Here is a 26,855-nt window from a genome sequence, read left to right on the forward strand (position 1 = left end):
ACTGCAACCTCCATCTCCTGGGCTCAAACAATCCTCCCATCTCAGCCTCCTGAGTAGCCAGAACTACAGGTGCACACCATGCCTGGTTAATTTTTGTATTTTTTTAGAAATGGGGTTTTACTATGTTGCTCAGGCTGGTCTCAAACTCCTGAGCTCAAGTGACCTGCCCACCTCAGCCTCCTAAAGGGCTGGGATTACAGGTGAGCCACTGTGCCTGGCCTTAACACAAGTTTGAGATTTTCTACTAAGAGTCAAGGCTGTATTCAATTGACAACTACAAAATTAAAAATGGGGAGAAGGAGTCATCCACAAATACCATTAGTCAGTATATAAACGGGCAGTCTTTCTGGAGCTCAATTTGGTGATAATTAAGATTTTATAGCATTTGACCAGGTAGATTCATCCAACAGAAAAGTGAACCAATATCTAGACACAAAGATCAATATAATTTTTTGAAATAGTGACAAATGCAATGAAGCTGTTCAGAAAAGAGGTGACTTAGCAGGCCTGAGATTGCTATCCTTATAAAGGTCAGCTTGGAAGGTTGGCCTTTGGATAACATCTGGAAACGTAGCTGGCGAACAGTTCCCTACACTGATATAAAGCTTTCCCTAAAAACCCAAACCTCACTTTGGGAGGCCAAGGTGGGTGGATCACGAGGTCAGAAGTTCAAGAACAGCCTGGCCAAGATGGTGAAACCCAGTCTTTACTAAAAATACAAAAAAAAAAAAAAAAAAATTAGCTGGCATGGTGGTGGGTGCCTGTAATCCCAGCTACTCGGGAGGCTGAGGCAGAGAATTGCTTAAACCTGAGAGGCAGAGGTTGCAGTGAGCCAAGATTGAACCACTGCACTCCAGTCTAGGTGATACAAGGAGACTCCGTCTAAAAAAAAAAAAAAAAAAAAAAAAAACAGTAAAGAAAAAAAACCCAAACCTAGGCTGGGCGCAGTCTTACACCTATAATCCCAGCACTTTGGGAAAATAAGGTGGGAGGATTGCGAGTTCAACACCAGCCTGGGCAACATAGTGAGACCTTGTCTCTACAAAAAATAAAAAATTAGCTGGCCAGGTGTGGTGGCTTACACCTGTAATCCCAGCACTTTAGGTGGTCGAGATGGGTGGATCACCTGAGGTCAGAAGTTCAAAACCATCCTGGCCAACATTGTAAATCCCCGTCTCTACTAGAAATATAAAAATTAGCTGGGTGTGGCGGCGTATGCCTATAATCCCAGCTACTCAGCAGGCTGAGGCAGGAGAATCACTTGAACCGGGAGGTGGAGATTACAGTGAGCTGAGATGGTGCCACTGCACTCCAGCCTGGGAAACAGAGCGAGATTCAGTCTCAAAAAAAAAAAAAAAAAGAATAGCCAAGTGTGTGGTCACATACCTGTAAGAGACTGAGGTGTCCAGAGGGCTTGACCTCAGGAGGTTGAGGTTGCAGTCAATCATGATCATGTCACTGCTCTCCAGGCTGGGTGACAGAGCAAAACTGTCTCAAAAAAGGAAAAAGAATACAAACAAAACCTAGGTATTTGAAGCTATCATGGAACTGATGTACTGTGTAAGCCAGAGCCACCCTTTGTTGGAACTCACCTGATTTTAATAAACTTTCCTTACTGTGTAAGCCATTTTGAAGTGGAGTTTTACTGCTTATAGTTAAAAGTATCTTTCTGGATTTCCACTTATGTTGGCTTTTATAAAAAGACAGTGAAATTATAAGCCTGAGGCCTGTGTTTATGACTCAGAAGCATGACTTACTAACTTTGTGAATGGGGGCAGGACACTAACCATCTTGAGGTACAAGTGAAACGACAGCATATATTTTATAAGTACAGTTATGGAAAGACAGAGGGCAGCTCAGCATGCTAGCTGTACAATGTCTACACACTTTAATGATCAGACAAGTTCTAGCAAACAACTGGGCACATCAAGTGAGGCCAATAATGGATCTATACCCCAACCCCAGAATGTTTACATCCAAGATGCTCCACCCAATGTCCACATAATGAAAAGTGCCCATCTATGACCAAAAACATCTGAAGTCAAAGGAAACAATTGCGACAGCATGAATTCTAATAAATGAAAGTTTTATTTGGGTCAGCATTACTATTCTGATTTTTAAAGATTATATATAGAGATATCATGAATTTGATCTTCAACCAAAATGTTAAATCCCTTAATAATACCATGCTAGAAAACAGCATGAAGTATAATCAACTGTAAAACAGGTTAATACTGGGTGCAGTGGCTCACACCTATAATCCCAGCACTTTGGGAGGCTGAGGGACGAGAACAGCTTGAGCCCAGGAGTTCAAGACCAGCCTGAGCAACACAGCGATACCTGATCTCTATTAGGAAAAAAAAAAAAAAAAGTTGAGCCAACAACATAATATGGAGATGGTCTGCTACTGGCAGCAATTCAAATAACACGGCTCAAGCAGTCTCTAATAACAATGTCTGGAATGAAAAATTAACAAACAGAGAAACATATTCATGAAGCTATAGTTTTTTTTCTGTGAATATCAACTATTCTGTACCACAGACACATTCTGAAATTTACATTATTCTTCTTAAAAGTTTTATTGGAAATAATTAGCATTTAAGTACTAAGTACTTAATACTTAAATTAGTATACAATACTACACTAATTAGTATTATATAAATTAGTATTAAATACTAATTTAAGTATTAGTATTCAAGTACTTACACAATTTATTGACTAGTCATATATATATGGACACATATTCATACACATATCTACACATACACTAACATAAACATATATATACATTAGACCAAAGGGAGCTTTAAAAAAGCACTAAAAAATATTTAATCAATTGCAGAAGTAGAAAGTAAGCTGTGAACTTCCTAAGTTATCAATCACATTATGAGAATGTGAGTCTTATGTATTAAAAAATAAAACAAAGCAAAAACTTTGTTGCACTTAACAACATACAAAATAGTGTAATATACATAAGAAAAATCCATTATCAGACTGTAGATACAAAATAATCAGTGATTTGCATGTAATAAACATTAACATTTCAATAAAAATATTTTAATAGAATAGTATTACCAGACTGTATTAGGACAGCATAGTATCACAAAACGTTATAGGAAACAGTAACAATCTTCAAACAACAGAATTTTTTCTACTACATACTAAATACAAGTTTTATCTCCATTTATGCATATCATTAAAAATGTTAAAGAATTCTTATTCTAATTTTTTGCTCTTTTATTCTAGAACTGTGTATTGCAATTTCCAAGAAATAACCTATAGTTTCCCAGAAGGATTATTTTTAACACTGGCAGTCTTCCTGTTCAATACACAAAATATCAATCTTTTCTTCTGTCAGAAAGCTCAAAATTAAAAACTACGCCAGGCTCTTTGTTCAGCGTTTTCTCCTCCTCTTGGATGCAGTGAACTCTAAAGACATAAAGTTTAAAAGTCAGTCAGATTTTTAAAAAAGTAACTGACACTTAAATGATAATACCTAATTGATAATATACATTTAACCTACAAAGATGTCTAATTGGTACAACACAATAAGAATGCCCTCACAGCAAAGACACAACGAAAAAATCTTAAACCTGACATATTCAAGAATTTTTTCTTCAAAATGATATAGCAGTTTAAAACATACTATCTCCATTGAGATAGTAAGATCTCAATCTTATTGCAATATGAATCTACTGAGATAGTAGCCCTTAGTCATTCTAAATCCTAATTAATAGTAAGTTACCATGAAGTTGTTTGATATGGGTACGCCCTCCCTATAATTAGTATAAACCCAGTGTGCTAGATGTCAAAGATACTTAGGCCAGTACTAAGAGGGAGAAAATGACTAAGATTCCAATTTCATGTCAATTAAACCTAGAAACATAACCCTAAACACTAGTACCATACATCATTCTCGCTACCACAGGAGATGCCAGAAACAACACCTGAATAATTGTCCATCTAAAAACAGCACAAACCTAAAGGTTACTGATCATTAAAAGCAAAGAAAGTAATAGGAAACACAAAAACATGAAAATTATCAAAGATGTGGCAAAAAGAAATATTCCGGCTGTGTCCTGGCTCACGCCTGTAATCCCAGCCCTTTGGGAAGCCGAGGCAGGCAGATCACTTGAGGTCAGGAGTTCAAGACCAGCCTGGCCAACATGGTGAAACCCCATCTCTACAAAAATACAAAAATTAGCCGGGCATGATGACAGGTGCCTGTAATCCCAGCTACTCGGAAGGCTGAGGCAGGAGAATCACTAGAACCCAGGAGGTGCTGGTTGTGGTGAGCCAAGATCGCGCCATTGCACTCCAGCCTGGGCAACAGAGTGAGATTGCATCTCAAAGAAAGAAACAGTCCCCACCAGTGAAAAACAAAAAGAGAATGGCAGAAAAAGAAAAATAGAAAAGACAAGGAAAAAAACAAATGAGGATGAAGACAAATTCCTAAGCCAGGCATGGTGGCTCATGCCCATAATCCCAGCACTTTGGAAGGCCAAGGCAAGTGGATTGCTTGAGCCCAGGAGTTTAAAATCAGCCTAGGCAACACAGTGAGTCTCTGTCTCTATAAAAAAAAATACAAAAATTAGCCAGGCATAGTGTCATGTGACTGTAGTCCCAGCTACTCAAGAGGCTGAGACGGAACGGGAGGATAGCCTGAGCTGGGGAGGTCGAAGCCATATGTAGTCACTGTGACTGAACCATCACACTCTACCCTGGGCAACTCAGCAAGATCCCGTCTCATTAAAAAAAAAAAACTGAAAAAAGAACAGCAGTCAGGATTAGAAGTACTGAAACACTGTCCAGATGAAAGCAGGTCAGAGGTCTGAGAGAGACATCTTTACAAAGATGAAACTGTTGGATACCTAATCAGTATCCATACCATCCGTTAATTGTATTATCCTTGACTTTGAGATGTTGTTAATGATATGACTAATATTGAAATTCTCCAATGGGCCAAAAATGAAAGGATCACAAGAACACACAGCAAACTGTCATGTTCCTCAAGGGTTCTAAACCTTGATGCACTATGAATGTAAGTTTACTTCACTAGTCTGACAAAATTTCATCTGTACCTGTTCCACCCAAACTTTCATTCTCTTCTTCCTCTTCTGTAATTACAGGCATACTCAGACTTAAAGGTTTGTCTTCCTTGTGTATATTCTGAACGTTACCTGCAAATATTTAGAAAATATTATATAAAAGCAAAACATATTAATCTTTGAGAAAACATTTTACAAAAAATGTCATTATTACAGCATAAAAATTAGGCATGTAAAAACTGAAATTATAATGGTAAACAGAAATATGCATTCTAGAATACCTATCTTTTTTCGAGTACTAATATATTTGTATTTATACTTTGAAAATAGTTTCTAGTTCTTCCACTAGAGAAAACAGAAAAAGGGAATAAACAAAATTACCCAAACACAAACACTATATTTAATCTTTATCACACACCACAGGGGTTATATCTGCAGGCATCAAAGAATAATCACATATGTTACTTCAACTTTATAAAATTAATTACAAATGTAATTTTTGAGCTTAATAAGCCTTGTTTTTGGATGCGGACATACTTTCTTTTCTTACCACATATGCTCTACGAGATATATTTCTCTCATCCTAATTTGCCATTGACTTTCTATTTTTAAAAACACTAGAGGTTCTCTACATCAACCTTCTGTTACCTGAAGAAATATCCCATCTGTTACCTGAAGAAATATCCCAATGAAATTTATCAGATATCATTGTCATATCAAGTACCATTTAGCACACAAATTCCATGTCCCAAAAGTAACCCCATAAACACTATTTTTTAGGCTGTGTGTTTCTTTGCCCCAACACTTTTATCATTTGGTATGTTATATCTTGCTGCTTTTTTTTTTTTTTTGAGATGGCATCTCACTCTGTCACCCACACTGGTGTGCAGTGGTGCCATCACTGCTCATAGCAACCTCTGCCTCCTGCGTTCAAGCAATTCTCCTGCCTCAGTCTCCTAAGCCTGCACACTGAGAACAGAAAGACATTCACTACAGTAAGTGTAACAGAAATACTATTTAAAAAAAAAGAAACATAAGAACAAAGCACTTCGGCATGAAGCCATTTAGTATAAACTGCCTCACGCTTACATTATTTCTTTTGTTGTTGAGACAGTCTGTCTCTCTGTAGCCCAGGCTGGAGTGCAGTGGTGTAATTTCAGCTCACTGCAACCTCTGCCTCCCAGGCTCAAGCAATTCTTGTGCCTCAGACTCCTGAGTAGCTGGGACTACAACTGCATGCCACCACACCTGGATAATTTTTGTATTTGTAGTAGAGATGGGGTTCCACCATGCTGGCCAGGCTGGTTTCGAATTCCTGACTCTGTGATCCATCTGCCTCCACCTCCCAAAGTGCTGGGATTACAGGCCTGAGCCACCACACCCAGTCTATTTCTTGACAGAATCACTACATTATAAAACCCAGTAACATAATAGTCATGATGGTGACCAAGACTTCTCAGGAGAATATTAAATTATGTTAAGGACACAATGCTCCAGAAAATAAGAGAGCATAAAATATATCTGACTTTCATATTTTTATAATTACAAAAATGATAAATGTAGGAAAAAAGAAACATATAAAAAAGAATGCAAGCCTGGTGTGGTGGCTCACACCTGTAATCCCAACACTTTGGGAGGCTGAGAGGGGTGGATCATGAGGTCAGGAGATTGAGACCATCCTGGCCAACATGGTGAAACCCTCCCCCTTTACTAAAAATACAAAAATTAGCTGGGCATGGTGCCATGTGCCTGTAGACCCAGGTACTCAGGAGGCTGAGGCAGGAGCATCGCTGGAACCCAGGAGGCAGAGACTGTAGTAAGCGAGATCGTGCCACTGCACTCCAGCCTGGGTGACAGAGTGAGACTCGATCTTAAAAAAAAAAAAAAAAAAAAAAGAATACAATATATTTGAGAAAGATAGTAAAAAATAATCAAATTTTTAAAAAATAAATTTCAACATTGTAATCATTAACCTCAATTATCCATAAAACTAACTCCCTAGAAGGTCTTAGGTGGGCAGTTCTACTCATTAATGTGTAGGGTACAATTATCAGTAACAGACCATTACTTATTATCAAAACAAATGATTACTAGTCAGGCAGCTAGAATACAACTAAGAACAAATTTACTTAAGTGTATGTCTAATCTCAGCTCCAGATCCACACCTCCAATGACCCAAGAGGTAGCACAGTATGGCAATTAAAGAGTCAGGCTTGGATTCAGACACTCATTCCAGTCTCAGTTCTGCTATGTATTATCTAAGAGGCCTTGGACACATGAGAAAAAGTCTGGCAGATAAAAAGAGTTATACAGCCAGGCGCAGTGGCTCATGCCTGTAATCCCAGCACTTTGGGAGGTGCAGGCGGGCAGATTATTTGAGGCCAGGAGTTCAAGACAAGTCTGGCCAACATGGTGAGACCCCATCTCTACTTAAAATACAAAAATTAGCTGGGCATAGTGGCAGGCACCTGTAATCCCAGCTACTAGGAAGACTGAGGCATGAGACTCACTGGAGCCCAGGAGGCAGAGGTTGCAGTAAGCTGAGATTGTGCCACTGCACTCCAGCCTGGGTGACAGAGTGAGACTCTGTCTCAAAAAACAAGAAAAAAAAAAACACGTGTATAATAGTAGCTGCTACCATCTTCATCCATCATAGCACTGGTATTAGTGATGTCCTATCAACATGCATGTTATATTCGAGGAATGGTGAGCACATAACTGAAACTTAACACAAGCTTAAGTAAATTCCATCAATATACTGAGCACCCATTTATGCACCAAGCAATTATTACAGAAATTAAGTCTGGAAAGGCAGACTGGGGCGAATTCCCCCCCAAATGAAATCTTTATTGTATCATCATATTTCTCCAACATTAAGGACACAAATATCCTCCCAGGTGCGTAGACATTAAGCATTCTTGTCTCGCCCTCTCTATTAGCCTCCATATTTGGCTCTTATATCTGCTAGCCTTGCCTCTCTAATTTCCACGACCACACGGCACATGCTCCTTACTCCTAAATCTGAACTACTGCAAGAGCTTTCTAACTAGTGTTTCTATTTTCAGTTTGCTCCCAGCTACCTACCATTCTACTCCCAGACTTGATTTTCTTCAAGGAAAACTTTGGACAGGCCACTTTCTTGCTCAAAAGCTTCGGTTGACTCCCCCTCTGCCTACCAGCTGAAGTGTAAACTTCTTGGATCCGTAGTTAAGGCCTGGTCACAATACAATCCTCAACCTATTTTTCTAGCACTATGAACAGTTAACTCCCCAACATACCCTTTACAATCCAACCTAAATGGACCCTCACTCTATACTTCCCAGGTACTTTGCCTTTTTCACACCAGCCCCTCTACTTGTGGGAGTCTATGGAATTTTGTTTACCTTATATGTAAAAAGGTCTTTGGATTTCTACTGATTACTAAAGTAACACATGGTTATAAAATCCAAACATTACAGAAATTCATGGACAGTTTCTCATTATACTATCCCAGAAAATTAACTACTGGCAAAACTTCATACACGTCTAGATTTCTTCAATGCTATATACTATGTTCATGTGTGTATGTATATATGTATTTATTAATAGAAATGAGATCATACTTTTTTAAAAAAGGCTTTTCGCTAAGAAATGCATAGATTATGTCGTGTTTTATATTTAATCAATATATTTTTGACATATTTTCATGTAATATATAAATATATGGAGCTTTCTTTAGCTTTTTAGTAACTGCAAAGTATTCCTTTGTATGGACTAACAATAACTTTGTTTACCCATTATACATTTGAGTTGTTTACTGTTTACCATTTCAAATAATCTTGCAATGAATGTCCTTTTATACTTATGATCGGTACAGAATTCCTAGAAATTCTAAGTTAAAAGGCATGAACATTTAGAATTTTGACATGATTCTAAAGTGCTCTATGAAAAGAATGTGCCAATTTACTCTCCCTTAAATTGAGATTTAATTTCCTTACACTTTCACTATCAATGGGTATTATCTTTAATCTTTGCTGATCAAATAAAATAAAAATGTTTTAATTAATATATCTTTTATTATAAACAAAATTCTGTATTTCCTATGTGCACTGACTGTTTGCCTGCATTTGTGGTTGCCTATTCATGTCCTAAGTCTCTTTTTCTACTGGGTGGTGGCCCTTTTCTTATTTGTTTATAAAAGCTCTTTTAAGATTAGAAATTTTGCCGGGCTCGGTGGCTCAAGCCTGTAATCCCAGCACTTTGGGAGGCCGTGGCGGGTGGATCATGAGGTCAAGAGATCGAGACCATCCTGGTCAACATGGTGAAACCCCGTCTCTACTAAAAATACAAAAAATTAGCTGGGCGTGGTGGCGCGTGCCTGTAATCCCAGCTACTCAGGAGGCTGAGGCAGGAGAATTGCCTGAACCCAGGAGGCGGAGGTTGCGGTGAGCCGAGATCGCGCCATTGCACTCCAGCCTGGGTAACATGAGTGAAACTCCGTCTCAAAAAAAAAAAAAAAAAGAAATTTTAACAGCATCATATGTGCAAATGGCTTTTTAAGATCTTTTGCCCTTTATGGAACTGAAGGCTCCTCTTTTTGAAAACCTGTAAAATCACCTTTTCCACTGTATGGAAACAAACTTTTGATTAATGAGAAACTATGAAGTAAGCATTTGGGTCTTTATTATTCAGGTAATTACTTCTGCTTCCGAGTATTTACAATACCTTAGCTGGATTAATTAAGCCATGGTAGAAGATCTGAATTCAGATCATATTTTATAAACCTTATTCTTTCTCATGGGTAATTCCTCCCTAATAACCTGAGAAAATTCAATAACAAATCTCAGCTATATTATGGAGCCTGTCCTTGAGTTAGTTTCAGAATTTACAAAGCAGTTGTTTTCAGGAACTAAGTAAGATATGATTAACAAAGGAAGTGGTATTTCAGAAATTATACCTGTCACACATTCAAGATGAAAGTTCCTTTCATTTAATTTCTTTCTTTTCCTATTTTGCACTTGTTCCTCCTTTGTTCCTCAATCACATTAAAAAATTTTTTTTCAGGTCTTTAAGAAAGCAGCTTGGCCAGCATATCTCGTTGCTGTGCCTATATGAAGGCTGACTGTTAATAAAAAGTGCTTGTGAGGGTTTGTAAACCTAAATATCTTTGAAACTTCTGTTAAAGTGAAATAAATATGGCCTGAGAAGGAGGCCATATTTGAGTTCTTGTGGACAAACTGCAATCTAGCTTAATAGGTAGACAAGACTGAAAACCCAATTTAGGAATACGTGCCTGAACAATAGCTGAGTCTTGGCCAGTCCCAGCAGTGGTACTTCAACCATCCATACACTGCTAAGTCTTCAAACTGTGTTCAATAAGGCAAATGCCAAACTGTAACCAATCCAGCTGTTCTGTACCTCACTTCTGATTTCTGTACCTCATTTCCCTTTTGTTGGCTATAAATCTTCCACCACGTGCTGCACTGGAGTCTCTGTGAACCTGCTGTGATTCTGGGGCTGCATGATGCTCAAATCGTTCATTGCTGAATTAAACTCCTTTAAATTTAATTAGCTGAACATTTTCTTTTATCACTTCGGAAAAAAACATTTTAATCTACCAGAAGTTAATTTTTGAAATATAACCAAACTAAACAATCTTATGTCTTCTGTTTTTGTTCTTGTTTGACTATAAGTCAGATTTACTAAAGTATTATCAACATACAATAAAATTCGCAATTTTTGCTGTACAGAGCAGGCTGGACAAATGCATGGTTGTGCAATCTACCACTGCCGTGAAAATACAGAAGATTTTGGCCCGCGCGGTGGCTCACACCTATAATCCCGGCATTTTGGGAGGCTGAGGTGGGCAGATCACCTGAGGTGAGGAGTTCAAGACCAGTCTGACCAACAAGGAGAAACCCTGTCACTACTAAAAATACAAAATTAGCGGGGCACGATGATGCATGCCTGTAACCCCAGCTACTCAGGAGGGTGAGGCAGGAGATCTGCTTGAACCTGGGAGGCAGGGGTTGTGGTGAGCCAAGATCATGCCATTGAACTCCAGCCTAGGCAACAAGAGCAAAACTCCGTCTCAAAAAAAAAAAAAAAGAAAGAAGAAAGAAAAAGAAAGAAGAATGAAGAGAAAAGAAAAAAAAAGAAAAGAAAAGAAAGAAAAGAAAGCAAGAAAGAGAAAAGAAAAGACAGATTTTTCCATCACTCCAAAAGTTTCTCAGTGCTCCTGTGTATTCAACACCTTCCTTCACCCCTAAGTCCCTAGGAACCACATTTTTCTGTCCCTATAGATTTGCCTTTTCCAGAATGTCATATAAATAGAATCATATACTATGTAGCCTTTTGTATCTTTCTTCCTTCACATAGCACACTGAATTCAGATTCATCCATGTTGTTACGTGTATGGTAGCTCTTTCATTGCTGAGTTGCATCTTGATAAGCCACAGTTTATCCAATCAGCATTGGAAGGATTTTTAGGCAGTTTGCAGTTCTTGTGATTATGAATAAAGCCATATAAACTTTTGCATGCACATTTCTGTGTGAACATTAAGTGTTCATTTCTCTTGTGTAAATACCAAGGAATAGTATTTCTGGGTCAAATGGTAAGTACATGTTTACCTTTTAAAAACTACCAGTTTTCCAAAGTAACTACATCACTCTGGATTCACACCAGAAGAGTACGCAGGTTCCCCTTGTTGCAAATCCTCAACAGCTTTTGTTATTACAATTTTTGTTTTGTTTTGTGGGGTCTTTTTGTTGTTGTTGCTGGTCAAGGTTTAGCAGAATGTCATTGGGGTTTTAATTTACATTTCTCTAATAACTAAAGATGCTCAGCATCTTTTTATATGGTTATTTACCATCCATATATTTTCTTTGATAGAGTGTTTTACCTACTTCTTCACTGGGTGGTCTGTGTATTTACTGGGTTAGATTTCTTTAAATATTACTATTTTGGATACAAGACCTTTATCAGGGTAGTAGTTTGCAAACATTTTCTTCGAGTCTGTGGCTTATCTTCTCATCTTCTTAACAGTATCCTCCAAAGACAAAAATTGTAACCTTGGGAATGACAATTTATCAATTGTTTTGTTTCATAATTTGATTGTGTTTTTTAATGTCATGTATTTAAAAATCTTGCCCAATCCAAGAACACATTTTTCTCCTACATATTTTTTCACAAGTTTCATAATTTTAGGTTTCAAATTTAGGTCCATAATCCATTTTGAATTTTGTAGGAGATAAGGATATTGGTCTTTAGTTTTTTCTTGCAACGTCAATAAGCTGGAAAGTGTTCCCTCTTGTATTTTCTGAAAGAATTTGTATCATTCCTTTCTTAAACGTTTGCTAAAATTTCCAGAGAAGCCTAGGAATTTAATTTCTTTAGCAGTGTGAAAGGAAAATAAATCTTGGGACCTCAAAATCACTAAGCTAAAGGGAAAGAAAAGTCAAGCTGAGAACTGCTTAGGGCAAACTCCCATTCTATTCAATGTCATCCCTCTGAGGCTCACCTAAGACAAATGCATATCTGATTGCTTCCTCTCCCCTACTGTTTATGTGAAAATGCAGATTCATTGAGCCGGAGTAAATTGTGATATTCAGTAGAAGACCATCAAAGACTCAAAAAACTTTCTGTCTAATCTAATTCTAACCTGGAAGCCCCCACTTGATGCCTTATCGGACCAAACCTATGTGCAACTTACACATATTGATTGATGTGTCAGGTCTCCCTAAAATGTATAAAAGCAAACTGTACCCCTGACCACCTTGGGCACATGTCTTAGGACTTCCTGAGGTTGTGTCACAGGCACGTCCTTAACCTTGGCAACATAAACTTTCTAAATTGACTGAGACCTGTCTCAGATATTTCGAGGTCTCGGTAGACATAAGACTACACAGATTTTATATTTCTTCTTGTGTCAGTTTTGGAAACTTGTGTCTCTTGGTAAATTAATCCATTTTATTTAAGCTGTCTAACTTATTGGCATAAAATTATAACTTTGCCTTAGTCACCTTTTAATCTTTGTAAGGTCTACGGTGGTAACCCTTACCTCCCTAAATTTTTGTTCCTATTTTTCATCAAATTCTTTTTAGAATATTTTTAGGCATAAAATCATTCACAAATCATGATAATTTTCTAGCCTCTATTTCTGATATCATATCTCTCTTTACTCTCCTGTCTAATTACACTGATTACCTCTTTAAGATCAACATTAAGTAAAACTGTGATATTCATGCATATTACCATTGAGCATGAGGCAACTTGTGATCTAATATATGTGTGCACACACACATTTGTAAGATTAAAGAAATAATCTTCTATTTTATCTAGGGCAAGAGTTAACAAACTATGACCCCTGGACCAAATTGGACCCACCACCTGCTTTTATACAGTTTTACTGGACTACAACAACGATTCATGTGATGATACTGTCTGTGGCTCCTTTCACATTACAGTGGTAAAGTTGAGTAGTTGTGACAGAAACATGGCCCACAAAACCTAACATATTTACTACCTGGCCCTTTACAGACACCGTTTGCTGACTCCTTTATCCAGAGGATTTTTTTTTTTTTTTTTAGAAGAAGTCTCGCTCTTGTTCCCCGGGCTGGAGTACAATGGCGCGATCTCAGCTCATTGCAACCCCCACCTCCACCTCAGTCTCCCAAGTAGCTGGGATTACAGGCACCCGCGACCATGTCCGGATAATTTTTGTATTTTCAGTAGAGATGGGGTTTCATTGTGTTGGCCAGGCTGGTCACGAACTCCTGACCTCAGGTGATCTGCCCGCCTTGGCCTCCCAAAATGCGGGTTTACAGGCATGAGCTACAGTGCCCGGCCGGATTTTTTTTTTTTTTAATCAAGAATGGATGCTGGATATTATCAAATATATTCTTTGGTAACTATTTAAATAAATTCACATTTTCCCCTTTAACCTATTTATATGGTAAATCATATTAGCAGATTCTGAATGCATCCTGAAATATGTGTACTTGGTCAAGGTGTTTTTTTGTCTAGGATTATTTTTGATATATGTGACTTAGGATTTTGTCAGTAATATTTATAAGTGAGTTTAGTCTAACAATTTTCTTCACAATATCCACTAGCATTGTGAAAGGAAGTAGAAAAATCTCTTTTTGAATTATTACTTGATCATACTTAACAAACATGGTATCTCCTCTGAATTCTTAGTGCACTTCAAGCTACTGTTATAGCACTTAATCATATCTAGGACATAGTAAAGGTATTTAACTTCAATTCTCCTTCCACTGCTTCAAAATAGGGGAAAAACATGCTAAAAGGCTGTTAACTTATCTTCATATACTCCTGCAGTAGTTAGGAGTGAATTCTGTATTAGTCTTTACATACTTACTAATATTTTTAATGTTCCTTTTTTTCTTACCCTAAGTAAGCCTGTTAATCAAATTCCAAATTTATGTAGGGTGCATATACATTTTTCATACAATTTTTTAAAAAACCAAACTATTGAAATATACACAAAAGTCCTTTCCTTAAGAAAGGTAATTTTACAGATATACTGTGTCAAAGGAAAAGCAAGGACACCTTAATACAGCTAAAAATAAACATGGTTTATAGAATGCATTACTTACATCTTATTCTACACATAATCACACACAAAAATTACTAATAAAATATGCACCAGATAATTCTAGACTGATTTCACAACTAGCTATTAATATATCATTTTAGACAACTTATTTAATCTGTATCTGCCTAAATTTTTTTTTTTTTTTTTTGAGATAGTCTCACTCTGTCACCTACACTGGAGTGAAGTGATACAATCTCAGCGCACTGCAACCTCCGCCTTCTGGGTTTAAGTGATTCTCATGCCTCAGCCTCCCAAGTCACTGAGATTACAGCCATATGCTACCATGCCCAGATAACTATTTTTTTTTGAGACAGAGTTTTGCCCTTGTTGCTCAGGCTGGAGTGCAACGGTACAATCTTGACTCAGTACAACCTCCGCCTCTGGGGCTCAAGCAATTCTCCAGCCTCCCGAGTAGCTGGGATTACAGGCATGCACCACCACGCCCGGCTAATTTTGTATTTTTAGTAGACACATGGTTTCTCCATGTTGCTCAGGCTGGTCTCAAACTCCCAACCTCAGGTGATCTGCCTGCCTCAGCCTCACAAAGTGCTGGGATTACAGATGTGAGCCATTGCACACAGCCTAACTTTTATATTTTTAGTAGATACCATGGGGCTTCACCATGTTGACCAGGCTGGTTGCAAACTCCTGACCTCAAGTGATCCGCCCACCTAGACCTCCCAAAGTGCTGGGATTACAGGTGTGAGCCACTGCACCCAGCCTAACTTTTATATTTTTAGTAGAGATGGGGCTTTACCATGTTGTGGCCAGGCTGGTTGCAAACTCCTGACCTCAAGTGATCTGCCCACCTAGACCTCCCAAAGTGCTGGGATTACAGATGTGAGCCACAGCACCCAGCCTAACTTTTATATTTTTAGTAGAGGGGGGGCTTCACCATGTTGGCCAGGCTGGTTGCAAATTCCTGACCTCAAGTGATCTGCCCACCTAGACCTCCCAAAGTGCTGGGATTACAGATGTGAGCCACTGCACCCAGCCTAACTTTTATGTTTTTAGTAGAGAGAGGGCTTCACCATGTTGGCCAGGCTGGTTTCAAACTCCTGACCTCAAGTGATCCACCCACCTAGACCTCCCAAAGTGCTGGGACTACAGGCATGAGCCACCACCCGGCCAGGCCTAAATTTCATCATCTATAAAATGATACAACTGATATGATTCCTAGGGTCCCTTTTAGGCAGTAAGATTCTAAGAATCTAAGATAATTTATTTTTAATATCAAATCTCACAAAAATGTTCTCAAACAAGCAGCTAATCCTTAACAAGGAAACAGAGGTGAGGCAAAGTTGTAAATAAAACCCATTCTCCTTTGTTGAATCTTAGTAAGATTTAAAAAGTTACCTTTGGTTCTGAAAGACATTTTCCTTCCTGCTGGTTTCAATCTTTCTTTCTTCTCTTTTTTCTTGGTTGCTTTGACTTGTCCTTGACCAGATGCAGAATCAGAGTCAGAAGAATCAAGTTTGACTTGACGATGCCTTCTCGATTTGGATGCCTTAAAAGTCAGAATCCAATTAACGAATAAATTATAAAATGAATCCAAATGATAGGTAATTCAGAGAAAGACAAAACATACAATCAAAGATGAGGAAAGATTTATAGAAATATCTATCATAAAGCACTTCATTATTACCCTGGCTTACTATAACTACCCGTGTCATGTAAGTAGTCTTTTATCTTTATAACATGAAGTTTCCTGCAGCTGTCATCACCATCTACTCACATGGGGTTAAAACAAAGTTGGTTCTATTATCTGGCATGGTTGGGCAACAGAGGTGTAGAGGCACCTTCTAATAAATGTATTTCCCTTAGGCATTACCGTGTGTTCTGAGGATAAATACTTCATGTTTGGCTCCAGGTATGGCCATGTAGCTCAGATCTGGCCACAACAAGTTTAATATCCCCATGACCAGGGTAATTTGTTGGGAGTGGGGAGGCTAGCAGGTGGGATATGTGGTCTGTATCATGGCTAACTAAATGCTACTTTGGAACTGTTTAACTGTTAGGAAGGAAAAATTCTTTCTTGTCTTTGAACCTAAAGCTGGGAACATGCAAGGCTGGAGCTGTCAGGAAAACAGCACTTGACAGCAGTGAAAACGGAGGGCCAGTCTTATATTTGTCTGAGACACAGATATCCTTAGCCAATCCTGGCTAATGATTTGTTCTGTTACATCAGTAGGTGAATTCCCTTACTTGCTTAAACAAAGAATTTTCAGTTAATGTTGTATATGCAATACAGGTATTAACAAGTCTTAAAAAGCAATCATGTCTCTCAGTATCCATGGAGGATTAGTTCCAGGACCTCCTTCAGATACCAAAATCCAGAGATGCTCAAATTCCTGACATAAAATTGTGTAGTATTTGCATATAACCTATGCAAATACTTTCAATCATCTCTAGATTACTTATAATACCTAATGATATGTAAATGATTGTCATATTGTTCAGGGAATAATGACAAGGAAAAAAGTCTATATATATATTTGGTACAGATGCAATTTTTTTTTCAAATACTTTCAATCCACAATTGGTTGAATCCATGGATGCAGAAACCACAGATACAGTTTAGTAACCTAAACAGCATGGTACTGGTACAAAAACAGACACATTGACCAATGTAACAGACAGAGAACTCAGAAATAAAGCCACACACCTACAAACCACCTGATCTCTAACAAAGTCGACAATAAAAAACAATGGGGAAAGGACTCTCTATTTAATACATGGTGCTGGGATAACTGGCTAGCCATATCCAGAAGATTGAAACTGGACCCCTTCCTTTGACCATATGCAAAAATCAAGACGAATTAATGGCCTAAATGTTAGACCAAAGATAAGAAACAGCCTAGGAGAAAACCTAGGACATACCATTCTAGACACTGGCTTTGGCAAAGAATTTATCACTGTCCACAAAAGCAATTGCAACAAAAATAAAAACTGACAAGTGGGACCTAATTAAACTACAGAGCTTCTGTACAACAAAGGAAACAACAGAGTAAAACAGATAACCTACATAATGGGAGAAAATAGTGACAAACTTTGCATTCAATAAAGGTCTAATATTCAGAATTTATAAGAAAATTAAACAATTCAAGAAACAAAAACAGCCCCATTAAAAAATGGGCAAAGGCTGGGCGCGGTGGCTCACGTCTGTAATCCCAGCACTTTGGGAGGCCGAGGCGGGTGGATCACGAGGTCAAGAGATAGAGACCATCCTGGTCAACATGGTGAAACCCCGTCTCTACTGAAAATACAAAAATTAGCTGGGCATGGTGGTACGTGCCTGTAATCCCAGCTACTCAGGAGGCTGAGGCAGGAGAATTGCCTGAACCCAGGAGGCGGAGGTTGCGGTGAGCCGAGGTCGCGCCATTGCACTCCAGCCTGGGTAACAAGAGCAAAACTCCGTCTCAAAAAAAAAAAAAAAAAAAAATGGGCAAAGGGACGAACGCAGTGGCTCACATCTGTAATCCTGGCATTTTGGAAGGCTGAGGTGGGACTAAAAAAAACAGGCAGGTGCATTGAAAATCTGTAAGAATAGTGTCTCATGCCTTAGCCTCAAAGCCAGGCAGCTGACCTTCTCCTATACAAAACAGGAGGCCTGCTCTCTGAGGAGGCTAACTGAGAAAGGCTGTAGACTCAAAGGAAACTGGTGTAGCTGAGAAAGTATGTGAGGCCTCTTACTGAAAATAGAGGGGCTGAGTGAAACCTGAATAAGGAATGGTGAGCCTCCCGGCTGATTCTCTCTGTAGGCTCTCAAAACACTGGCAGCCGGGCTTATTTCCCACCATCCTCCCGTAGACAAGGGAATGGAAGATTGCTCTCTAAATAACTAGATCCAAGAAAAAGAAATCTAGAGGTTAAATAAGCTTTAACTCCTCCTCTTGACCTCTCTTAAATATGAACAGACATCTGAGGATCTTCAATCAGTTTTAAAAAGCCAACAAAATGAAAGACAGAGTTCAAACAAATAGAAAAAAAATAAAGGAAATGGGAGAAACCACCAAAAAACTGTAGTTAATATCCTTAAACAGAAAAAGTTATTGCATCCTGCGAAAAAATACATTAAAAAATTAAAAAGAAACATTCAGAGAACAAGAAGAATTTTTAGTAATGAAAAAAAAATCAGGATACATTTTTAAAAATCAATATAATGGTTCAGAAGATAAAGCCTATAAAATCTCCCTGAAAATAGAAACCAAGACAGAGACTGAAAATAGAAGAGGAAAAATAAGAAAAGTTCAAGAAGAGAAAAGATGCAGCAAAGAACATTTGTATCAAAGAAACAATACAAAAACTTCTTCAGAACTGAAGGATATCAGATTGAAAGGAGGGCACCATGAGGGCCAAGGACAATAAACAAAAAAGATGTATACCAAGTTACATTATATGTAGTAAATGAAATTTCAGAACTCCAGGGCAAAGCAAAACACGAAAACCTTCCAAAATCAGTAATACAAGAAGCTGAAAGACAATAAAGAAAATGGCATCAAAATTCCAGGTAAATATCAGAAGAAATTGCTAAAAGAGAAAAAGTCAAAGATGTTGCCTCTCAAGGTTAAGGAATACAAGGGTGGAAAGTGGCAGAGAAAAGAACTGTTGTGCTACATAATCTCTCTAGTATTATCTGACTTTTAAAACTAAGTACATATATTACTACTTTGACGAAAAACTGAAATGTAATTTAAAAAGCAGTCAGTCAATTTCCAAATTACTTTATTAAAGAAATAACTTACCTGAATGACAACTGAAAAGGCCTTTGATTTTATTTTCGCTAATGATTCAGCCCTTTCACATCTCTGGAACTAAAATAAACAAGAAGAAAATAAGTTAAACACACAAACAGGTGAAAAATTGAATACCCAAGTATTTATTTTCAGAAATAAGACAGAATACCCAAGTATTTATTATCAGAAATTAGAGGGTAGGCTAAATGAAACTAACAAATATTGGGTATATATTGAGTACACACACATAGACATATATCACATTCTGTCACAGATGTAGCAGGTGCCATACCCATAGCTACAGATCATTTTCATTAAGGATTCAAGGAGGACAGTAAGAATGAAAGTCTGGGTGATCAGGCAGAGCCTTGGACTGCCATTCCCTTCTCATCTGCCTATACTCAGAGATGGCTACTTGATTCATCCACTAAGATGGATGAAACCTCTGGAGGCAGGAAGCAGTATATAGTATAAGAGCTTGGGCTCCACATTGGTTGAAAGGCTGACAAGAAGTGAGAAAAAGTATATTACAAAGGCCTTATCCCAACCATCTACAAACTGAGGGCACCTTCCAGAGTCAACCTTTCCTTTCCCTGCAGAAAACTATTATCATCTTCTCTCCCAACCTACACCTGATGTGGCCTCCACAAGGTTTCCAGTAAAGAATAAACTAGCTTTTCACAGAACCATGATTCAGAATTTTCTCTTAAATTTCTTATAATACTTATATATTTATAATGGGTCACAATGCTTAGTATACAGAATCACAGCCACACATAATATGAATTGCAAAGTTTTCTGACCTCTGTTTCTTGTGAATTTCCTTCTGTTTTTTCTTCTCCATCATTAATTTTTGATTTTAAGGATGGATTCTGAAAGAGCAAAAAAGATACATACACACACACACACAAATTTACAATTCAATTTAATTGTAAATCAATTTTAGAAGAATGAGAATCCATTACTTTTAATAAATGAAAAACTAAAAGATCATTCACGTCATTGCAGTACAGTATATACAACCTAACATTAAGATCACAGGTTTCAAAATATTCTACAATTCATCATTAAATTGCTTAAATCCTCCTAACTTAATGAAAGACAGTGTGAACCTTATGTGGTAGTAAGAAAACTGGCTTGTTTTCCTTTCCTTCAGGTTTTCAGAGGTCCTAGTAATACTCTTTGAACAGAGTTTACCTTTTAAAAGAGAATACTGGCTATGCATGGTGGCTAATCCTGTAATCCTAATGCTTTGGGAGGCTGAGGTGGGATGATTGCTTGAGGCCAGGAGTTCCAAATCAGCCTGGGCAACACAGCAAGACCCCATCTCTACAAAAAAATTTAAAGTTAAGCTGGTTCTAGCCCTGGGAACACAGCAAGACCCTCTCTCTACAAAAAAATAAGAAAATCAGTTGGGCACAGTGGCACATGTCTGCAAACCCAGCTACTCAGGAGGCTGAGGTGGGTAGATCACTTAAGCAGCGGAGGTCAAGGCTACAGTGACCTGTAGTTATGCCACTGTATTCCAGCCAGGGTGACACAGCAAGGCCTTGTCTATATGCATACAAATAATACTAACACTTTTTTACATTAAATGTCTAATTCATTTGTATAACCTATTTGTTTCTAAAACTTGGCATCTCTTATTAAAATAAATGCAGAGGAATAAAGTTATTTTCTTTTTCCCAAGACTATCATCTTCTTATCAGTTTCCTTGTTTATCTTTTCTAAAATTAAGTTTTGAGCCGGCTTCCTTTATATAACAGAAAGCGAAAAAGTGGCAAGAAATCTTTCTGAAAGACAATATATAGATAGCACCTGTGTGGCATCTGTGAAAACACCAAAACATTATCAAGACACACAGTAAGTAATCAGAAATTGCTTCCTTTTAAAAAATTTTTTTCCTGGAAGTATTTACTAAAGTAAGATGGAATAACTGTTTCAAAAGTAAATTTCACTAGGCTAGCTTTTAGGTTTCCGGGGTAAAAAAGTTTCTCTAGCTGCAAAGGCAAATGTGAAATATGGGTAACTCTAGCATCAATACCGTTAATTAAATAAACAAAGTTGACGATCTGTGTTGATGAGACTTGCAAAAAGATAAACCACACCAGGCAGACAATGTGTAAACAGAAAAACAGCTGCCCTATCACAATAGAAAAAGCCATCACTCAGGTCCCACTGTCTGCTGTCATGCAGCTAAGTGGAATCCTTCTGAATTTTAAGAGAAGTTGTATGGCTAGAATTTTAGGTGAAGTTTAAAAATGCTTAAAAGTTGGTAATTAACTCAAAATTTTTAAAAAATGTTAGAATCAACACTAAGCCAAACAAAACATATCTGTGTGCAGGATTTCGCCTAAAGACTGATAATGTGCAACCCTTAGAAAATGCCAAATTATAAAGACTGTAATAAATCTATTGTATAACAAAGTTACATTACTCTTCTATTTAAAATATATATATACACACACACATATACATACATATACACATATATACACACACACACACACATACACATATATATATACACACACATACACACACACATACACACACATATATATGCACTCCATCTGTAAGGTTAAATAACATCACATACCAAATAAGTGGCAAAAGTAGAACATGAAGAGCCAAGCCCTCTAAATCTTAGGTCCACAGGATTACAGCCTCTAAACCTAGGCTGCCTCTCAACATTATCATCTATGGACAAACATTCGTGTATAACGCAATGGTGAGGCACCAAACAAGTGATTACATACCTTTCTGTCTTTGTGCCACTGCTGATGCTCCAAAACTATGTTCTTAATATTGTCCAAAAAATCATCCTTTATCAAGCTGAGGGCTTTATCTGGGTTAGACTTATCAACTGAAATTACATGTTTCATGTTCTGATAATGATCATGAACATTCAGCATTTCCTAAAAGCAAAAAGATAAGCCCTTTATTTCACTTTTTGAGGAGAAACTAAAAGGCAAAACCAATACAAAATAGTCACCTTCTGAAGTGACTTCCAGTTGACAGGGAATAACATGCTACAATATATTGAAAATAACATAATCATGCAAGCAAAATAGTACAACTTTATTAATACAGAGGTATGGATTCCAGAGGTTTGGATTTATTGACTTAAACTCAACAAATATTAAAATACACTTATAGGAAAACACTGGAGAAACAATAATCAGTAAATATACAATTCCATTCTAGGATATCACAAACATTACTTGTACCATGATATATCATTAAATATCACTACTGATAACTAAGATGTCTTTATATATTGTCACATCAAGAATATTTACATAGTCCTTTATGCTTTGCTGGAAATTTCTATGTAACGACTCTCATCCAACCCTCCACAGAAATCGCAAAGCCTGCCCTATAAGCTTCACCATTACTTCAGCAATAAGACTCAGGATTCAAAGAAATAGAGGGTAGGCCAGGCACAGTGGCTCACGCCTACAATCCCAGCACTTTGGGAGGCTGAGGCAGGTGGATCACGAGGTCAGGAGTTCAAGATCAGCCTGGCCAACATGGTGAAACCCCGTCTCTACTAAAATACAAAAATTAGCCAGGCGTGGAGGTAGGCGCCTGTAATCCCAGCTACCTGGGAGGCTGAGGCAGAAGAATTGCTTGAACCCGGGAAGCAGAGGTTTCAGTGACCAGAGTTTGGACCACCACTGCACTCCAGCACAGGCAACAGAGCAAGACTTCATTGTTAAAAAAACAAAAAAGAAGAAGAAAAGAAATAAAGGGTAATTTATAACACCATTTGTGGCATTATGTATAAATTAGATCTTCTTCCTCCAAAAATCTCCAGCCAAATGTGCAGATCTATGGGGTTAGGAAAAAGACAGCACAATACAGGTGGACTTAAGAAAATCTGGCATAGGGACTTGGCTCTCAGATCAGGAGAGAACTACTGACACTTCCATCGTAGATGGACACTGCCACATCTGAGTCATCTCTAACTCAGACTACTCAATTCATTTCCAGATTTTGGTAGAATCAACACCTGTTCAAGAAATGAGAAACTGATCAGTAGTGGTGAGTGCTCCCATGTGCAGGGTCTGCAATGAGAAAAAAGTGCCCAGACATGAAGAGCTCCTAACTCTTTACAGTTTAGATTGGATATATGCTCAGTATTTCACTCCATGCAATATAATACAGGAGAAAGACCACCAGTCACATCTAGTTTTTGAGCCTGAGTTCCATCATTTGCTCAATGTATGACAATGGGCAAGTCCCTCAACCTAAGAATCACATTTCACATTTCTACAAAATGAACAAAACCACCATTAAGTATTAAATAAGCTTATACACGAGAAAGTATTCTGTATAATGTAATGCTGTATACAAAATTAAAGAAACCAGACACAGTAGCGTGCACCTGCAGTCCCAGCTACTCAGAAGGCTTAGGCATAAGGATGGCTTGAGCCCAGGAATTCAAGGCCAACTCAGGCAACATAGCAAGACTTCTACTCTTAAAAACAGTAATAATTTGAAAAAAGAAAGTGCATGAACTTTGAAGCTTTACAGACTCGGACATTCACACTCAGTGTCTGTACCTTATTGTACCTCACCTTATACAAACTACTTAACTTCTCTAAACCTATTTCCTGTGTTTAAAACTGGGGGCCAGGCATGGTGGCTCAAGCCTATAATTCCAGCACTCTGGGAGGCCAAGGTGGGCGGATCACCTGAGGTCAGCCTGGTCCCCAGTTTTTGAGATCAGCCTGGCCAATAATGGTGAAACCCTGTCTCTACTAAAAATACAAAAAATTAGTCAGCCATGGTGGCAGGTGCCTGTAATCTCAGCTACTTGGGAGGCTGAGGCAGAAGAATCCCTCCAACCCAGGAGGTGGAAGTTGCAGTGAACTGAGATCGTGCCACTGTACTCCAGCCTGGGTAATAAGAGTGAAACTCTGTCTCAAAAAAAAAAAACAACCAAACAAAAAAACTGGGAAAATATCACCTCCTCTGCAGGGTTACTATGGCAATTAGTGAGATAACATACATAAAACATCTAGCATAGTTCCAGGCATATGGTGAGTACCCAACACATAATGTCTATTATTATAAACATCATAATTATTCTAACTGTATAATAGACTCAGAAATGAAATAACTTGCTCAAGGTCCTACTTACATAGCAGAGAGCTAGAATTAGAAAACAAATGTTTTGATTCAGTATCCTGTTCTTTTCATTTAATTATGCCTCCTTAACCACAAAGCTAGAACAAGTGGCAGAATCATGACCAGAATTCAGATCTCCTGACATGAAGACTTAATAGCAGTTGCAGGCAGTAGAAGGAAAATAAGAAAGTATTAAATTTAAGAATTATCAGTGAGAATGGATCCCAGGCTATGCTAGGACAAGAGAAATAGAGCCAGCAGTATCAAGGGACAAAGCTCTCAAAGTAATTATGTCACAAGCCAGAGATCCGACACAGAGCCAGGATAACTTCACAAACTATTCCATTCCTAAAAGCTTCTAGGCATAGGCATTTCATAGCCTGACCCTTCTGATATTCTTCTCTATTCACTCTAAAAGAGTAGACTTCTGTGCATCACCCCCAGCTTAAAAGAGCTTAGAATGAAAAAGCACGTTGAAAAAGATATATTGAAAAAATATTTACATTCTACCACCAAATAGGTCAACAGTGAGAAATTATAATTGGCCAAGCATGGTGGCTCATGCCTAATCTCAGCACTTTGGGAGGCCAAGGTGAGAGATCACCCAAGCTCAGAAGTTCAAGACCAGCCTAGGCAACACAGCAAGACCTTGTCTCTACAAGAAATTTTTAAAAATTAGCCAGCATGGTGGTGCATGCCTATAGTCCCAGCTGCTCAGGAGGCTGAGCTGGGAGGATCACTTAAGCCTAGGAGATGAGGGTGCAGTGAGCTACGACAGCACCACTGCACTCCAACCTGGGTGATGAAGCAAGATCCTGCCTCAAAAATTAAAAAAGGAAAAAAAGAAACTATAACCAACTAGGTTCAAATAATCTTTTCTCATTAGAATATTGGTAAAAATAGGCCGGATACAGTGGCTCACACCTATAATCCCAGCACTTTGGGAGGCAGGTGGATCACGAGATCAGGAGTTCGAGACCAGCCTGAACACTACAGCGAAACCTCATCTCTACTAAAAATACAAAAATTAGCTGGGTGTGGTGGTGGGCAGCTGTAATACCAGCTACTCAGGAGGCTGAGGCAGGAGAATCGCTAAGCCCAGGAGGGCAGAGGTTGCAGTGAGCTGAGATCACACCACTGCATTCCAGTCTGGGCAACAGAGCTAGACTCCATCTCAAAAAAAATGAAAGAAGAAAAAGAAAGAAAGAAAGAGAGAGGGAGGGAAGGAGGGAGGGAGAGAGGAAGAGGAGGGAGGGTGAGAGGAAGGGAAAAGAGGGAGAGGGAAAGAGAGAGATAGCGAGAGATAGCGAGAGGGAGCGAGAGAGAGAGAGAGAGAGAGGGAGAGGGAGAGAGAGGGGGAGAGAGAGAGAGAGAGGAAGAGAGAGAAAGGAAAGAATATTGATAAGAATAATGCCTTGCTGTTTGAAAATGTCCCGTGCCTCTCTTCATGATTCACATTAGCATTTCTCAGCAAATTCTTTCTGGTATCCCAAAATCTCTCTTCCATTCTCCACAATTGCTAGTTAAAACTTTTTCAACTCTCAGTTCCCATGGCACTGTCTTAAAGTTCGGGCAGTCAGGTCTGTTTGCCTTCTATTTCTCCTCTACACAAAGATTTATAAAAATCCATTCTTGGCCAGGTGTGGTGGCTCACACCTGTAATCCCCATACTTTGGGAGGCCAAGGCTGGAGAATCATGAGGTCAGGAGAGTAAGACCATCCTAGCTAACACGGTTGAAACCCCATCTCTACTAAAAATACAAAAAAATTAGCAGGGCATGGTGGTGGGCACCTGTAATCCCAGCTACTCGGGAAGCTGAGGCAGGAGAATTGCTTGAACCCAGGAGGCAGAGGTTGCAGTGAGCTGAGATTGTGCCACTGCACTCCAGCCTGGGCGACATAGTGAGACTCATTCTCACCTCCTTTCTTCAAGTTTCAAAGGAAGGCTGATGCTATTAGACCATGGAAGAGGCCGGGCGCGGTGGCTCACGCCTGTAATCCCAGCAACTCAGGAGCCTGAGGCAGGAGAATTGCCTGAACCCAGGAGGTGGAGGTTGTGATGAGCCGAGACCGTGCCATTGCACTCTGGCCTGGGTAAAGAGTGAAAAAAAAAAAAAAAAAAAAAGAACATGGGAGTGACCAGGTGCAGTGGCTTACACCTGTAAACACAGCAATTTAGGAGGCCAACGTGGGTGAATCACTTGAGGCCAGGAGTTCAAGACGAGCCTGGCCAACACAGTGAAACCCTATCTCTACTAAAAATATAAAAAATTAGTTGGGCATGGTGGTGCAAACCTGTAATCCCAGGGGGCTGAGGCACGAGAATTGCTTGAACCTGG

At 38.6% G+C, this 26,855-nt stretch overlaps 1 protein-coding gene across 2 annotated transcripts in view; it reads right to left on the minus strand.

Moving 5' to 3' along the window:
* Positions 1 to 1,865: 1,865 nt before the first annotated feature.
* The window catches only part of SNAPC1 (small nuclear RNA activating complex polypeptide 1), a 45,751-nt gene continuing 20,761 nt past the window's right edge, over positions 1,866 to 26,855 (minus strand). For both annotated transcript variants that reach the window (XM_032245927.1, XM_032245926.1), the window contains exons 5-10: positions 22,140 to 22,298; positions 20,184 to 20,252; positions 19,390 to 19,452; positions 16,001 to 16,151; positions 5,082 to 5,180; positions 1,866 to 3,429 (exon numbers count right to left, since the gene is read on the minus strand). In XM_032245927.1, the coding sequence (XP_032101818.1) occupies positions 3,395 to 3,429; positions 5,082 to 5,180; positions 16,001 to 16,151; positions 19,390 to 19,452; positions 20,184 to 20,252; positions 22,140 to 22,298 (576 nt within the window). In that variant the 3' untranslated portion in view covers positions 1,866 to 3,394. The remainder of the gene's footprint in view (positions 3,430 to 5,081; positions 5,181 to 16,000; positions 16,152 to 19,389; positions 19,453 to 20,183; positions 20,253 to 22,139; positions 22,299 to 26,855) is intronic.

Source organism: Sapajus apella, unplaced genomic scaffold (genome assembly GCF_009761245.1).
Source record: "Sapajus apella isolate SASKATOON/1434 unplaced genomic scaffold, GSC_monkey_1.0 scaffold59, whole genome shotgun sequence".
NCBI lineage: Eukaryota > Metazoa > Chordata > Mammalia > Primates > Cebidae > Sapajus > Sapajus apella.